Here is a 15,375-nt window from a genome sequence, read left to right as displayed (position 1 = left end):
ATTTAGAAAAACTTGGGTAACTATGTATTAAAGATAGATTATGATCCTATTGTTATTTAATCTGTCTCTTTCAAGGACTGCTGCTATACCTTTGATTCTCCTCAGTCGCCAGGCTTGAATTTGCTTTTACATTGCTGATTGCATTACACGCACACACAAAAGTGCACGTTTGTATATGTATAATATCAGGAAAATAGCTATAAATAGCAATATCAAACAAACATTTGCACTCTTTAATGAAGTACACTGCTCATTAACATGTAAGCGCTTTACTCTATAAAACCTTAAAACCATTGACTTTGTCAGAGCTTGTTAATAAGTATGTGTTTTATTGCTTACAATCTGGTAAATTTTTACCACCATTATTCACTAGAAATGGAATAAAAATTGTGTCCTGTGTAGTTTAGAGTATCTTGCTAAAATGCTTATTAATAACAAGGAATTCTCCTTAATATTTAGTGAGGACTGCCTACATTTCGACTTGGACGTTCCTGATTTCTCCCTGGCAGATGACATACGTCGAGATCTTGAGAGCTGTACACAGATCTGGTCTCTATATGAAGAGTTCTATCATGGCTTCCAGGAAAAAGCTAATGAAGACTGGATCACTTTCAGGTTTGACGTTTACAAGTGATCATTTCTTATCATGTCTTAGTTATGCACATTGTACCATTGGTAATGTGAATATGATTTCCCACAGATCTAAGGCCTATGTTTTCGAGGAGTTCCTGATGACTTGGCATGACAAACTAAGAAAGATAGAAGAGCATAATACCATGTCTGTGAAGCTTCAGAAAGAAGTTGATAAATACAAAGTAAGTTCTTCAAGTCACCTAAAGTTAACCAAAAGGGGAATCAGTTAGAGCCTCTTTTGAGTAGTCAGTAAAAGGTCAGTTGTTTGTGAATGAGATTGCCTTATCGAACCATTGACACAACATACCAAATTGAAATTTGGAAGGAATGTCCCTTTCACAACTATTCCAAATTTGACTTGGTATGGGTAGCAAAACCCATTTTACGAGTCGGAGAAACATTTATGACTGGTAAAATTTGACAGTAACAACTAGTGATTTTGTTGCCTCAAACCCAGGGATTTTGTGACTGTCATGGTTTAAATCCGAAAAATTCTTTAGTACATCTCGCCCTAGGAAACCTCTAATCAGAGAAGATATCCCAATTAGGTGCTATCATTTTGAGCTGTAAAAGGGTCAGAAAACCTCATTTGAAAGCTCCTGTATGTGTAAACAAACTGCAGATACAATTACTAACAAGATAACACTTTGGTCAACCTTGAACAGCGAGGGTAATCTGGGGATCCTAATACAGTGTAGATATTGTCATTATATTTCGCCTTTGTCATTCTAATCCGCGTTAGCTCTGATTTGTTTTATATTAGCGCAATGTGGTCTCATAACGTACTACTCTAAATTGTAATAATCACCCCATTCTTGAAATTGTACTCCAAAACTTGACATTTAGTTGATATTTCTGTTTTTGAAAATATTGCTTACATTTTTTCCTCATCAACTTGCATTAATGAGTCTTTATGAGAGGCTTCAGCAGGGGATATGTCTTTCACAGTGGAAGGGTTTAAAACAATGGCGCCATCTTGCAAACGTGTGTATGGTGGTCCTCAATTTCACTTAGGGAAACTTCCGATCCCTCGTGGAATATACCACCTTGCTCCCAGGCAGAGGTCACTAGCTCTGGATAAGCTCCAATGGAATAAATCTCCAGGACTTGATAGGATACCGGGAGACCTTTATAAAAATGAACAGCTAGTGTGGGTACCTTATCCTCAATTACTTTTTAATGCAATTCTTCAAGGCCTTCAGGCCCCTAGCACATGGGCAGGGGCCGAGATAATCCCCATTCATAAAAAGGGCTCCCCCATGGAGCCGGCCAATTATAGGCCTATTAGCCTAATCGACGTATCTCAAAAAATATACGCAAGGGTGCTGTTAGAAATATTGCAGGAATGGTTTCGAGCTCACGATATTTTGACCCCATTGCAAGCAGGGTTTAGGGCCAAAACCTCCACTATAGATCAGCTATTTAGGCTCCAGCTTATTCACTGGAAGCATGTAGTATTGGATGGAGGGAGTTTATACCTTACCTTTGTGGATCTGAAATCTGCATTTGATATGGTGGATCGCAACCAACTATGGAGTATTCTGTTGGCTATGGGAGCTCCACCATATCTATTCTATCAGTTTAAACAATTCCACGAAGAGACTTTTGCTAGAGTCAGATAAAGTAAGAACAGCCAACTGACGGCTCCATTTCCAGTGGGTAAGGGGATGAGGCAGGGATGCGTGCTTGCGCCGACCCTCTTCTCCCTCTTCCTAAACGGCTTAATTCAGGAGTTATCTGCCACTAAGGATATAGACTCCCCGAAATTGGCCCTCCATAGATTTCCTGCATTGATGTTTGCGGACGATACCTGCTGCTTTCAAAGTCGGCAATGGGTATGCATCGTGTGCTAAATGTTTTTAGTGAGTTCTGCAAAAAGAGGAATCTTGTGGTCAATATTAGTAAAACCAAGTATATGGTTTTTAATGCCAATTCCACTAACTGCCCGCACCCTTTAATGGAGGGTAGACCCCCTGAAAGGGTACCCACATTTTATTATTTAGGGTTAACTCTGAATGATAAAATGGGGTGGGGCCCACCAATCGATAAGGCTAACTTAAAATTGATACAGGCTGCTGGGGGGATCTTAAAAGTCCAGAAAAATTGTGTTGTAAAGACTATAAGCCCACCTCTTGAAATTTATAAGGTTCAAGTTAGGCCATCTTCCCTTATATGGGGCGGAATTGTGGGGGCATAGGCCCTCCAACCCCCTCACAAAAACCGAAAATTATTTCATCAGACAAATTCTGACTCTACCAAAAAGTACACCATTAGTCCCTCTGAGGATGGACTTGAATATCCTTCCCATTGCGGATCTTATAGAATCACGGCGGCAGTTGTGGAGTACTATGGAGTTGGAATGCTATAGGGAAGAATTAAAAGCAGTTATGTCAGCACTAGGCTTTCATTTATAAGGGACTCCTTTAGGGCAATTGATAAGGAGAATCTTTGGTTGCATCCATAAGTCTCCTGCCCTGCTATTTCTAAGAAAAATTTGGCTAGTGCACTAAAAGAGTTTAAACAGACCAAAATTATGCGTATAGCAAAATCCACGAGTTTAACTTATGTGTTCCTGGATTTTAAGTGCCATTATGAGTTTGAGCGGGTGTTGGATTCTATCCAACCGACACTAGCAAAGAAGTTGTTTCTACAATTTAGATACGGAACCCTACCGCTATTTCTATTACAAATAAGTGGGCAGGATTATCTAGTCGCCCCTATCCTGGCTGCCATCCGGAGGAAGAAACTATGGTCCACGTAATGCTGTTCTGCAGGGCATATAAACAACCCAGGCAGAAATGGATTATTCAACTTTGCAGAAACCTTGACTTTTTTAGGATCCTTAAATCAGACACCGACCCGGTTCATGTGGTTGTAATATCTACATTTTTATTTGCTACGTGGTAAATACGAAGTAACTTATCAACTCCTCAAGACCTGGCTCTTTGAGTAGTAGCTGCCCCCCCCTCGACGCCTTGAGACCCTCACGGGTAAGTAGCGCTCTCTACAAGTACTCTGATTGATTGATACCGTCTCAGATCCTTGATGCTTGAGATACTTCATTGAAGTTTAGATAACAGAAGTAGGCTCTCCCAGATAAACAAGTACATATTTGGAATACCGTCCCAGATCCTTGATGTCTTAGATTCTTCGTTGAAGATTAGTTAACCGAGATCCCTGGGTGTAGAGAACAAGGTGCAAATATATCTGACGGGTCCTGAAGAAGGTGGCTCCGATTGTCATTGCATGCCACCGAAACGCGTTGACCAAGTCTTTTCTAAAATCCTACTGAATGTAGTAACCCTGTATTGGGCAATAGATGAAAATCAACTAAACGTGTCAACTTGTTAGATATATTGTTTTAGGATTGGAATGTGTTTGAGGTGTGAGAGAGTGGTTTGGCTGTGTTGAATCTCTACCCAGGAATGAATGGATTATAGTGTGAAAAATAATTGATGCATTATAGAGCTCTGATGAAAATTTTGGATATTTTGATAAAGTTTTATGCTGAAAATAATAATATGAAAAAAATATTAATAGAAAAAAAGTAATATAATAAAAAAGAGAAAGTAAAAAATGTTTTTGGTATTTAGTGTTGCCCATGTTGGAATTCAGTGTTTGAATCCTTTTATAAAATAGAGAGGTCACGAGGGAGCTTTTCCATAGTGTTTATTACCATTTATATTCCATGATACCATTTACCACACTAGATGCGAGGGCACCATAAGGTTAAAATTGCACCTCAGCATCCTTTCCCCTCACCATTTTCAGCCCGAGAGGGGGTCTTTAGTTTAGAACCATCACCATATCAACTTAACTGAAAGACCATAGCTCAGAATGACACCTAAATGGGAGCTCTACTCAAAGGTATATTGGTAACAGATCCTACAGACAAGGCTCTGTCATAGAATCTAAATCAGGCTGTAATATTTTGCTAATGTGTATAGAAAAGAGCAAATGGTTGCCATATAGGTTTTTGTAGGCTTATACCTAAAACAAAAACTGTCAGTGAGTTTTTACCCTACTGAAGTTCAGATCAAATGTTAAATATGTATGTCAGAACTTGTTTTCTAAACATTACACTTTAGACGCATGATAAGGCCAGTAGTAAAATGGTTGCTAGTTATGGTTTTACTGAGTAAGGATAATGAGATAGCAAATCAATCTACCATTACAGCAAGTAAAAGGGTGATATTGTTGTATGGTGGTAAAAGTATGCCAAACCATCATAGTACTTGTGTTTCCCTAAGCTATGCCTTACTTTCCTCAACTGAATGCTGTAACGAGAGGTAAAGTCTAGCCAAAATGTTAATTTCCACTAATTCTAAATACAATGCTAAATGTGAGGTCTTGTGGAATGTGGAAGAAATCCTTCAAATGGAATTCTGAGTCCTGCCATAGCATACTCCTTAATGCAAATGACAGTCCATCAGCACTGGAAATACCCCTACGGACAACAGTTGATTGTCCATTATTCATATTTTCGTAATATGTAGTACATGTAGTGACAGTCGCCCTCTTCAGATTTCGTCTTGCCAGTCTCTCCTTTAGATTGGCAAGATGCAGAAAGTAATATTAAATATGCATAAACTGATTCAGATGAAATTTGTTAAAATATTTTACCAGGAAGATGGTTTTAACCTGAAGATAGCTGTAGAAACAATGTAAATCCTCAGACAGTTTCTAATACTCGCCCACATTTGTGGTTGATATTATTGCCACAAGAGGAAAATTACTAATAATCAAATATTTGAAAGAAAAGTTGCAGCTCATATGGAATCAATGTCTGTGAGACCATGATGATCTCAAACAAGGGAGGTGGCTTATTTCCCTATTTTCCAGCATCATAGCTTTCACATAGTAAAATGCTTGAATCATTCCCTGTCGTCACGTTGGGAATCCCCAGCAACTATAAATAGCACTAAACTGTGTTAAAATAGACATAGGTCACAACAGCAGTATATTTGTTCAGTAGCACACCTACCTCATTTGAAAAGACCCAAACTTCAGGCAATGAGATGGAAGTCCTAGCTCTCCTATTCTCCTTAGAACCTACCATACATAGCTCATATGTCTACTGCACATCGTGTTTGTGGGAGTCCTTGTGAAGAGCTCTGCTATAATTTTTCATTGACTTTTCCTGATACTTTCTGGTTCTCTTTCAGAATCATACCATTCAGATTCTAGTATACCTATTCTCTTTGAAGGTTCAAATCTGCTGTTACCACTGCCCACCCTTTTGTGAATTCTGAATGTACTAATGTTTGTCAGAGTGAACAATCTTCTACTTTGGATGGTTGCCTTGTACCATAAAATGTAAGAAGGTGCATGTAAATAGGAATCCTTACTTGCAGATTTGTATAGATTTTCAGAGTTTATAAATGTAATAAAAATATCTATTATAGAGAAGCAACATTGCAGGTATGTCACGGTTCATGACTGGACCTGACTAATTACTTTTTCATCTTTGACTACAGTTTTGCAGATAAATGCCTTTATATTCCCCAACTTCACCACAACCCACCTCCCTGCTGAAGTTATCTGTTCTCTTTCAATCCTAAATTAAATTTCAGCTTGCTGATGATTGGGTGAGAACGGCATACAAGTATGCTCTTTAACCTCAGTGTTTGACTTGCGTATTAAACTGGCAGTAGTGGCAGAGAGCATATAGGTTTTTTAGGATTCCTTTAAAGAGAGTGTTTTCATGGTTTCTGTCAAAGCTGGGTTGGAAGCTCTTCTTAAGCTATGCGCTAAGATTGTTAAAATATTTTGCTACATCGATTGAGGGCCTTGTTTTATCCAATGTGTTTAAGTGTGTCACTGGAATTGCGCACATGTTCAAGATATGTCATTTAGAAAGAAAATCATGTGTTTTATTTGGCCCTTTAAGGATATGGATCATGGGAGAACTTCGAAGTCTTCTTCTTCAAAATAGCTACTACTGCTACAAATCTTGTTGCAGCTTTGACTATCACTACTACTACTAATATTATTATCAATACTTAAATAGTGCTATATTTGTATATGGATTGCCAGCAGTAACAACTGTAACCTTAAATGCACAATCAACTCAAATTTGTGGGAGCTAGAGGCCGGATTCACAGAACTAACTTAAGACAAAATCCTAAACTTACTACCATCTTGGCATTCACAGACGGCACTTATTCATTTTGGCATTCACAGAAGGCACTTACTCATTTCGATATTCACAGAAGTTAGGACTCCTAACTTCAGGACTCCTAAGCTGAGAAAAATTTTAACTTTAAGACTTTCGGTATTCACAGAAGGCATTTAGGAGTCCTAAAGTTAGGAGTCCTTACTTCTGTGAATACCGAAATGAGTAAGTGCCTTCTGTGAATACCAAAATTGGTAAGTACCTTCTTTGAATACCAAAATGGTAGTAAGTTTAGGATTTTGTCTTAAATTAGTTCTGTGAATCGGGCCCAAAGGATTTTTCTCAGTTTAGGAGTAGTAAAGTTAGGAGTCCTAACTTTACTACTCCTAAATTGAGAGAAATACCAACTTTAAGAATTTCGGTATTCACGGAAGGCATTTAGAGGTCCTAACTTTACTACTCCTAAAGTGAGAAAAATCCTAACTTGAAGACTTTCGGTATTCACAGAAGGCATTTAGGAGTCCTAAAGTTTGGACTCCTAACTTCTGTGCCTTTTGTGAATACCAAAATGAGTAAGTGCCTTCTGTGAATACCAAAATGGTAGTAAGTTTAGGATTTTGTCTTGGTTTAGTTCTGTGAATCGGGCCCTATGTCAAGTGCAATTCTACCCTTCAGATGAATGGGGAGTTGATTGATCAATACACCTAGAAATGGAATGAAGGTCACACAGATTCACATTATTATATTACATTAAATATAATGCATTCGCTGGAATTAAATGAAAAGTGTATGAATAATTTGACTTGGTATAGACAGCTGGTGGTGAAGTGGTTTATTATCCTACAGAATCCAGTTAGGTGCAAAAAGCAAACAAAAATAGTTAAAAGTAACTGATCTACCCCATTGTAAACATCAGCATCCCATAAGCCCAGTTGTTTGGCTTAATGTTGTGAATACTTTCTTTAAAAAAAAATGTTTTAGGCCCTTGATCACAGGACCTGCTGTGAAAACACAAGAGAACTCGGCGGAAGGGGGTGCATTATTTATATGCACATTGTTGAATAGAGATAGACTAGACTGTTAATTAGCTTTACAGTCTCATTGTTGGGAAGCTATTCCAAACTGGTGTGGAGATTCAGGAATGTCTTTAAAACAGTTGCCCTATGTTTAGGGAGCTTTACAACTCCACCAAGATTTAAAAGGTATGAGGCAGGACGTGTGCTGGGTTACAGAATTCTGCAGCTCTTCAGTGTGTACTTTGTGAAAGCCACTGCTAAGATTGCTGTACGCTCTTCCAAAGGGTTCTGGTGACTAAGCCCTCATGGCCTACATGATCCTTTTAGAATAACATGTATATTTAGAAGTTTATAATCATCCTCTTTCCGTGCACTTCTTCACTTCAGCCTATTAGCAATTAAAAAACAGACTACTGGCCATTGACCGGATCTGGTGTGCAGGTTCCAGTCCTGTACACTTCTCCAGTGTTCATACAGTTCAGTGCTTCCTGTTGTGACTACATGTATAGTTGGATGTGCATTGAAAAGCAGGCAATGTTTACATTTCTTTGTCGAACATTGTAAATTGTAGGGCTAAACGTTCTTTAATCTCCCTTAAAGCCACCACTACCCCAGTCCAGTGGCCTATAGAACTCACCCGCAGGAACCTTCTTGTAAAGATTTTTAATGACACCCTCATTGTAAAGGTTCTTCATCCAAGTTAAAAAAAAATAGTAAATTGGTAGAAAACAATGGGTGTAAATTGATTCAGGAAAGGCCATTACACGGACATTCATGTGAATGCTGAAACAATGTGTACAATCCCCATTACTAATTTTAGAAATGTAATGTCTGATTCACTACAGTTTCTGCACAGACTAACGTAGGTGCTGGTGGGTATTTTCAAAGATTTTTCAAATCCTTTCCCACAATGGATGTAAGTTGTACACTAACATATTTCATGGGGTTTAAGAGATGTGATTTCTCTAAGGATAACATTCTGATGTACAAGAAGGAAACAATAATAATGTGCTAGACTAAGAGTACCTCTGAAATTTATTTGCCTAAATTTCCAGGTGGATTCTGTCAACTTTCAAAATGTTTAAATTGTTCAAGTTGTAGTTGTTAGGCAATGCTGCATGACTTTTGCTTTTAGTTTCATCCTGTTAAAACTTTAAACACAAGATTGTAGACATTTTTGGTGTAATGTACACTAAAATGTCAGCTCTCAGATTTTAGAGGTAATTCGGTTTTAAGATTCTCTGAGGATAAATGAGTACGGACAATTGAGTTACAGTTTCACCAAGAGTTATTGACTGAAATAACTACTGTGCTGGTTATTGTTGCAGGTGAAAGTTCATACAAAAAGCAATGTTTATCAGAACAATCTAGTAAATTGTTTGTATTATTAATCCATAGATGGTAGTTCCTGTACTGAAATATGTCAGAGGTGATAATTTGTCCCAAGATCACTGGCTTGATCTCTTTCGACTCCTTGGACTTCCGAGAGGCACTAGTCTAGAAAAGCTGTTGTTCGGTGATCTACTGAAAGTAGCAGATGTTATTGTGTCAAAAGCAGCAGAACTTAAAGTAAGATTTCCTTTCTTATTGTTAATAAGTACATTATATAAATTGTATTTCATTTGATTGTATTGTCTTTTAGATTGAACCAAAGAATTTTATCTTTCATATTTATCTACTTGGAAATAAATTGATAATGCAAATAATAAACATGTAACTTGTGTGTCTCTGACCTTATTGTCACAAACTGAGAATACTACACACTCATCCCCAAACAAATTCTAAAAGTCCATGAGCTTTGAAAATAGTGGAGGGAAATAATAATTTGAATAGTTTGTAGATTAAAATAGTACATGTGCATGCCATTCATCTACAACTGTCAGAGAATATGATTCGATTCTAAGGGGCTTTTTGATATTATCTTGCCAGTTCTTTATTTAATGAAATTCCTCTTTTATTGCCAGCCTTGTTTTTCTCATTAATTCCAAAAGACTCCAGAAATGTCCAGATGGTTAACATTGCTATGTTGTCACTGGAAGTGATGTTATCCTAAGTATGACAAATTCTGCTTCTGTTGCTCCCTGTCCAGCCTGTTCCTTTACGGGATTGTGGAACTCTGTTTTTATTTAATATTTATTGATATAGCACTTCAGAGACCCTGATTGAAGTGGCTGACCACGACATAGGTTATGAAATTGCAGAGAGAGATAGAAGCACAATTTTAGTATTTTTGTATAGATAATGTGTTTACAGAGAAAGCAACAATTTACACCAATACATAGTAGTGTTTTTCAGAAGAGTGGTAGTGTTCCATGAAAATATCACTTTTTATATTACAAAAGTAGATGAAACGTATAGCTAGGGATAAATGTAAACCCTTGTTTACATATTATGGGGGCAACTAACCTAAATAAATCAGAAAGGCAGTGCTAACAAAAAAAGTGAACAGAGAAGCAGAGAAAGAGAAAAGAAATAGAGCTATAAAAGGAGAAGCGTGCAAAATTAGAGGAAACTGGGATTGATCCAGTCATGCTTGAATAGAAGGCAAGTCCTGCTATGAACTAGTGCTTGTATGTTTAATTTAAAAGTCTGCAAGATGCAGCAAGTATGCAAACTGTTTATTTTTCTTATTGTGAACCTGACCTGGTTCCTTTTCATGGTATCTCAATTTGAAAAATGCCAAACCCGTTTGACGATCATGTATTTCACTTAATCCATGGGCCACCTATTGTAGCGCTTAGTAAATGTGCTTTTGGTCAGATACTTTCTTTTTAGAAGCTTTTCCATGTCCCTCAAGATTCATCTTTTGTTAAGCGTTTGTTTCTGGTTCCTTGCCTGTGCAGACCAAAAGACTCTGTCAATCAGAGGCCTGATAAATATGCTAGGCCCTCTGAGGGACATAAATACCATCATAAGGGCAGAGTTACCGTCATTTTCACAGTTACTTCTAGGTTGAAGACCATCTGCTAGTCTCAGGCTGTTGGTACTCTTGTCAACACGTCAACATGTGATGCTACTGAAAATTGCTTTTCAAAGCTTCACAGCTTATACAACAAAAGTCATTCTCCACTCCAGAATGAGAACCCCTTAACCCCTTTCCAGGTGCCAGATTGGATCTGAAAATATTTTCTAAGTTATTCCAATTCTCTGTTGTGGGTTTCTTTGGACCTGTTCAAAATTTCAGGGACACTGGCTTGTAATACTAACCTTATTTACAAGGTATGAGCTATGGAGTTGTTTTTTCTCTCTTTTACTCATCACCAATCTGCCTGCTTTGTTTTTTAAACTTCACTTCATTGACGTTTGATTGATGTATAATACAAATATGAATTCAACAATGATTCATTGGTAATAATACAAGTATCAAAACACTTCTCCTTAAAAATATTGACCCCCAACACTCAAATCATGCATCCCCACTCCCCAAGGTTCCCCAACTCCTCTTTCCCCATCACTGGTTGAAACACACAGAAAGCTGTTGGAGCATCTTATAGAATTGATACCATATTCCTATTCTGACCTCTCGTGTCAATCAATAGATATTCAAAGATGCACACCTCTAAATCTTGATTGGCATGTCATCTTTCTGTTCTGTATAGCAATGTACATAGTAATGGGGTGCTGCAAGCCAAGAATATGTCCCCATGTTAATCTAATAGGGTTGTTTTTCCATTGACATTGCATCTCATACTTTTCTCATACTTTTATGTACCACATCTCTGTTAAGGACCCTGTGGTTCCCATGCCGGCAGCTCCGAACCCTGCTCCACGACCTCTGAGAGGACCAGTTCCTGGGTCCGGATCGACGCCGGTTGCACCTCCACAGTGACCTTCCCCGGTGTCGCGCCGCGCCGAGGTACTCGGTGGCACTTCCCCGATCCTCATTCCGGATGACACGGAGCTGGTCAGGCGTCCTCTGAGACCGGCACCGAGAGAGCTGTGTGGCTCTATGCCGTTCTCTCTGCCCTATTCTGAAGGGTTGGGGATGGAGAAGAGAATTGGGAGGGGAGCAAGATCCCCTAGAAATCCCACAGCAGCAAGACCTGGACTGGTATGAGGAATTAGGTGACTCCAGTGGTCTGGACACCTCCTTGGGCTGGTATGCTTTCCCCTCCTACCTTGGCTACTTTTGCCGTGGTGGTGCGTAGGGCCTTGACATACAACTTCCTACAGTGGCGGTCAAGACGAACGTCTCGACAGAGGTGCTGCAGCCTGGGGTCTCGAGCTCGGAACCCCCACTGCCTTACAATGAGGCCTTGACAGGCCTTCTTGTGACATGGTCCAAACCCAACACAGGGGTTCTTGTGAATAGAACGATCACTCGCCGCCACCACCCACTTTTCCTCACCACCCACCCCACTCCCCAAAGCTTGTTAGGCCAAGCTTCCACATCCTGAGGCACTTTCCCGTCCCCACCACGGACAGGAAATCCAAGAGGCTGGAAAACTTTGTGAAGAAAATGTTCTCTTCCACCAACCTAGCACTGCAGTCGGTGAACACTGCATGCCTCTTGGGCCATTACTCTAATTGTCTATGGGATCCTGTTTCAGAGATTCTGCAAATACACAGAACTATGCGCAGGAAACCAGAACCTCGGTGTGTAGTGGTGTTACAGAAAACCCACCTAGGTGCTCAGAACCCCAATACGACTAGCTATAGTGTCTCATTTGTTCTCCGTACTACAGCGAAGCTCCCAATGATTAGACATCCTAGAACATGTCACTCTGGCCCGCTCAGGATTCGCGGGAAGAAGAACACTCTTTCGTTCAAACACTCATACTTGTCCACAACGTGAATAAACAGAGACATTGTATAGTTTAAAATGTTTATTTTAACTAGCGTGCTCTATAATTCAGTACATGAGCCAATACTAGCAGCAAAATGCATCAGAACAATATAATTAGCATGGTTACAATTCCATGAAGCACAAAAGGGGAAATCATATTATAATGATAATGGAAACAGGACTACAGCGCCTTACCACCCTCCCCGTGCTATAAGCTAGTTTATTATAAGTATAGAAGACCTCTAGGCTTTGTCATGGGAACCCCATACATCCAAGTTTAGATGCAAGGAATCACATCTCAGGACAAGCACAGCTCCACTTCGTTGGAAGTAATTTCTCCAAGTGCCTTTTCATGCATGCATTGCCATATTAAAAGTACTCGACTTTCAGTAGTGCAGCTGTGTTCGATGTTGTGACTATGGGGGTGGGACTAACCAAAGTGAATCAACAGCATATATTGTTTTTCAACCTTGAACACGCTGTGCAGACGAGGGCACTCTACAGCTAAATGTGTGAAAAGCAGACAGTTCTCATGCGAGAATGCACCAGCAGTCTATCCACGAGAATAAAGCTATGTAGTAACGGGTGCAAAAGCTGCAAGATGGCTGCCAAGCATATACTAACTAATGCTAATTTAGCAATGTCTGCAGTTAATTCCATGACCTCACTGCAATAGGGTAGCACAGGTGCTGCCCCGAGTATCGTAGGAGGACCTGATTCTACTCTCCTAAGCTATATCAGTTGGGAGAGATGCAGCTTAGTTTGCCATCAGATGTGGCTTTGACACATCGGACTTGCTAGGTAGAGCGATTTCCACGACAGTTGCAGTTTGTCGGCCATGCCTAGCTGAGAACATCTGGTTTTTTGGGGGCTGTCCAAGCCAACCTCATGGACATGCCCTTTGATGGCTCCTGTCTCTTCGGATACAAGACGGATGCTGCCCTTGAGCACTCAAGAACTTTCTGGCCACTTTCGGCCTCACTACTGCCCCAGGGCTTAATCCAATTTTTGCTCCTTTCATGGCTACGGAAGGGGCTACCAGCGGCACCAACCCTATTCCGGCCAGAGGCACCGCAAGTTCAGCAACATCTGTGGGGCCGTGAATGCGGCTCACCCCGGCCTTGTGGGTCAGGGAATGAGAAGTCAAGCCAAGCGACCACCCTTTCCTCCACTGCAAAACCTTCCTAGTCCGATCCCCCAGGACTACTCTTGGCCAATTGGTGGCAGAATACGCCATCACTTCCACCACTGGCAAAACATTGCATCGGATAGGTGGGTTCTGCAAATAGTCCGGGAGGGCTATTACCTCCCCTTAGAGACTGCTCCTCCCTCTATGCCCCCAGTATACGATCGGCTGACGGAGGATCACCTTGTTTTGCCCCCCGAGGAAGTCAATGCTCTCTTGGCCGAAAGAGCAATAGAGAGGGTTCCCGGACCTGAAGTAGGCAGTGGTTGCTATTCCTGCTACTTCCTGGTCCCCAAAAAGGACAAAGGCCTTCGTCCTATCCTAGACCTCAGAACCCTAAATATCTTCCTGAAAAAGGAGAACTTCAAGATGCTCATGCTTGCTCAGGCCTGTCTGCCCTGGACCCAGGAGACTGGACTTGCAGGATTCCTACTTCCATATTCCCATCCTACCTGCCCATCATCGCTACCTGCGGTTCACAGTGGGCCACAAGCACTTTCAGTTCATGCTGCTCCCCTTTGGCCTCACCAGTACCCCTTCAGGTGATCACAAAGCTCATGGTTGTGGTTGCAGCTCATCTGTGGAGATCTGGGGTTCCTGTCTGCCCCTTTCTCTACGACTGGTTGTTGAAGGCTGGCTTGTCCCAGGCAGTCGTCTCCAACCTCCAGACGACAGCAAACCTCTTGCATTCGATGGGGTTCACTATCAATGTGACGAAGTCACACCTGACTCCCTCTGAGTCGCTTCATTTTATTGGGGAGGTTCTAGACACAGTGCAGTTTCGGGCCTATCCTCGAACCGGTCCAGGATATTCAGGCTACTGTACCGATGTTTCAGCCTGGGTTTCAGTGAGACTGACTCTGAGGCTGTTGGGCCTCCTGGACACCTGTATCCTGCTAGTGACCCATGCACAGTGGCACATGCAGGCTCTGCAGTGGGACCTGAAGTTCCAATGGGCACGGCATTGAAGAAACCTCACTGACCTGGTTTCAGAGGACACTGCAATAGATCTGCAGTGGTGGGTGATGGACCACGAGCGGTTTAACAGCAGACCCTTCTCCCTTCCCCACCCAGACCTCACAGTAGTGACAGAGGAGTCCCTTCGGGCTGGGGTGGCTATCCGGGGGAGGCGGAGATTGGCGGACTCTGGTCTCCGACGGAAGCCAAGCTCCATATCAACCTGCTAAAGCTTCAGGCGATCCAACTGGCACTAAAAACCTTTTTGCTGTCAATAAAGGTAAGGCTTGTTCAAGTTTTCATATACAACACTACCGCCATGTGGTACTGCAACAAACAGGGCAGAGTGGAGTTGTGGAACCTCTGTCAAGAGTCCCTGCGTCTCTGGACTTGGCTGGAACATCAGGGCATTTCCCTGGTGGTTCAACACCTGGCTGGTTCTCTGAACGCCATTGCAGAGAAGCTCAGCAGAGGGTGCCTTGCAGATCACGAATGGCTTCACCAAATGGAGGTGGCAAAAGGTCTCTTTCAGCGGTGGGGAGAGCCTTGGTTAGATTTGTTCGCCTCCAGAGAGAACGAGCAATGTCAGCTGTTTTGTGCATTGGAGTTTCCAAGGCAGCACTCTCTAGATGATGTTTTTCATCGCGAGTGGAGCTCAGGCCTCCTATACTCCTTTCTGCCC

At 41.2% G+C, this 15,375-nt stretch overlaps 1 protein-coding gene across 3 annotated transcripts in view; it reads left to right on the top strand.

Annotated features, from left to right (window-relative positions):
* Positions 1-15,375, top strand: part of DYNC2H1 (dynein cytoplasmic 2 heavy chain 1) — a 1,560,829-nt gene that overhangs the window by 367,893 nt on the left and 1,177,561 nt on the right. For all 3 annotated transcript variants that reach the window (XM_086935265.1, XM_086935264.1, XM_086935263.1), the window contains exons 23-25: positions 460-615; positions 701-815; positions 9,163-9,333. In XM_086935265.1, coding sequence (XP_086791391.1) covers positions 460-615; positions 701-815; positions 9,163-9,333 — 442 coding nt within the window. The remainder of the gene's footprint in view (positions 1-459; positions 616-700; positions 816-9,162; positions 9,334-15,375) is intronic.

This window comes from Lissotriton vulgaris, chromosome 8 (genome assembly GCF_964263255.1).
Source record: "Lissotriton vulgaris chromosome 8, aLisVul1.2, whole genome shotgun sequence".
Classification (NCBI taxonomy): Eukaryota; Metazoa; Chordata; class Amphibia; order Caudata; family Salamandridae; genus Lissotriton; species Lissotriton vulgaris.
Note: the sequence above shows the minus strand (reverse complement) of the source record. Positions and strands in the feature narration are given on the sequence as shown.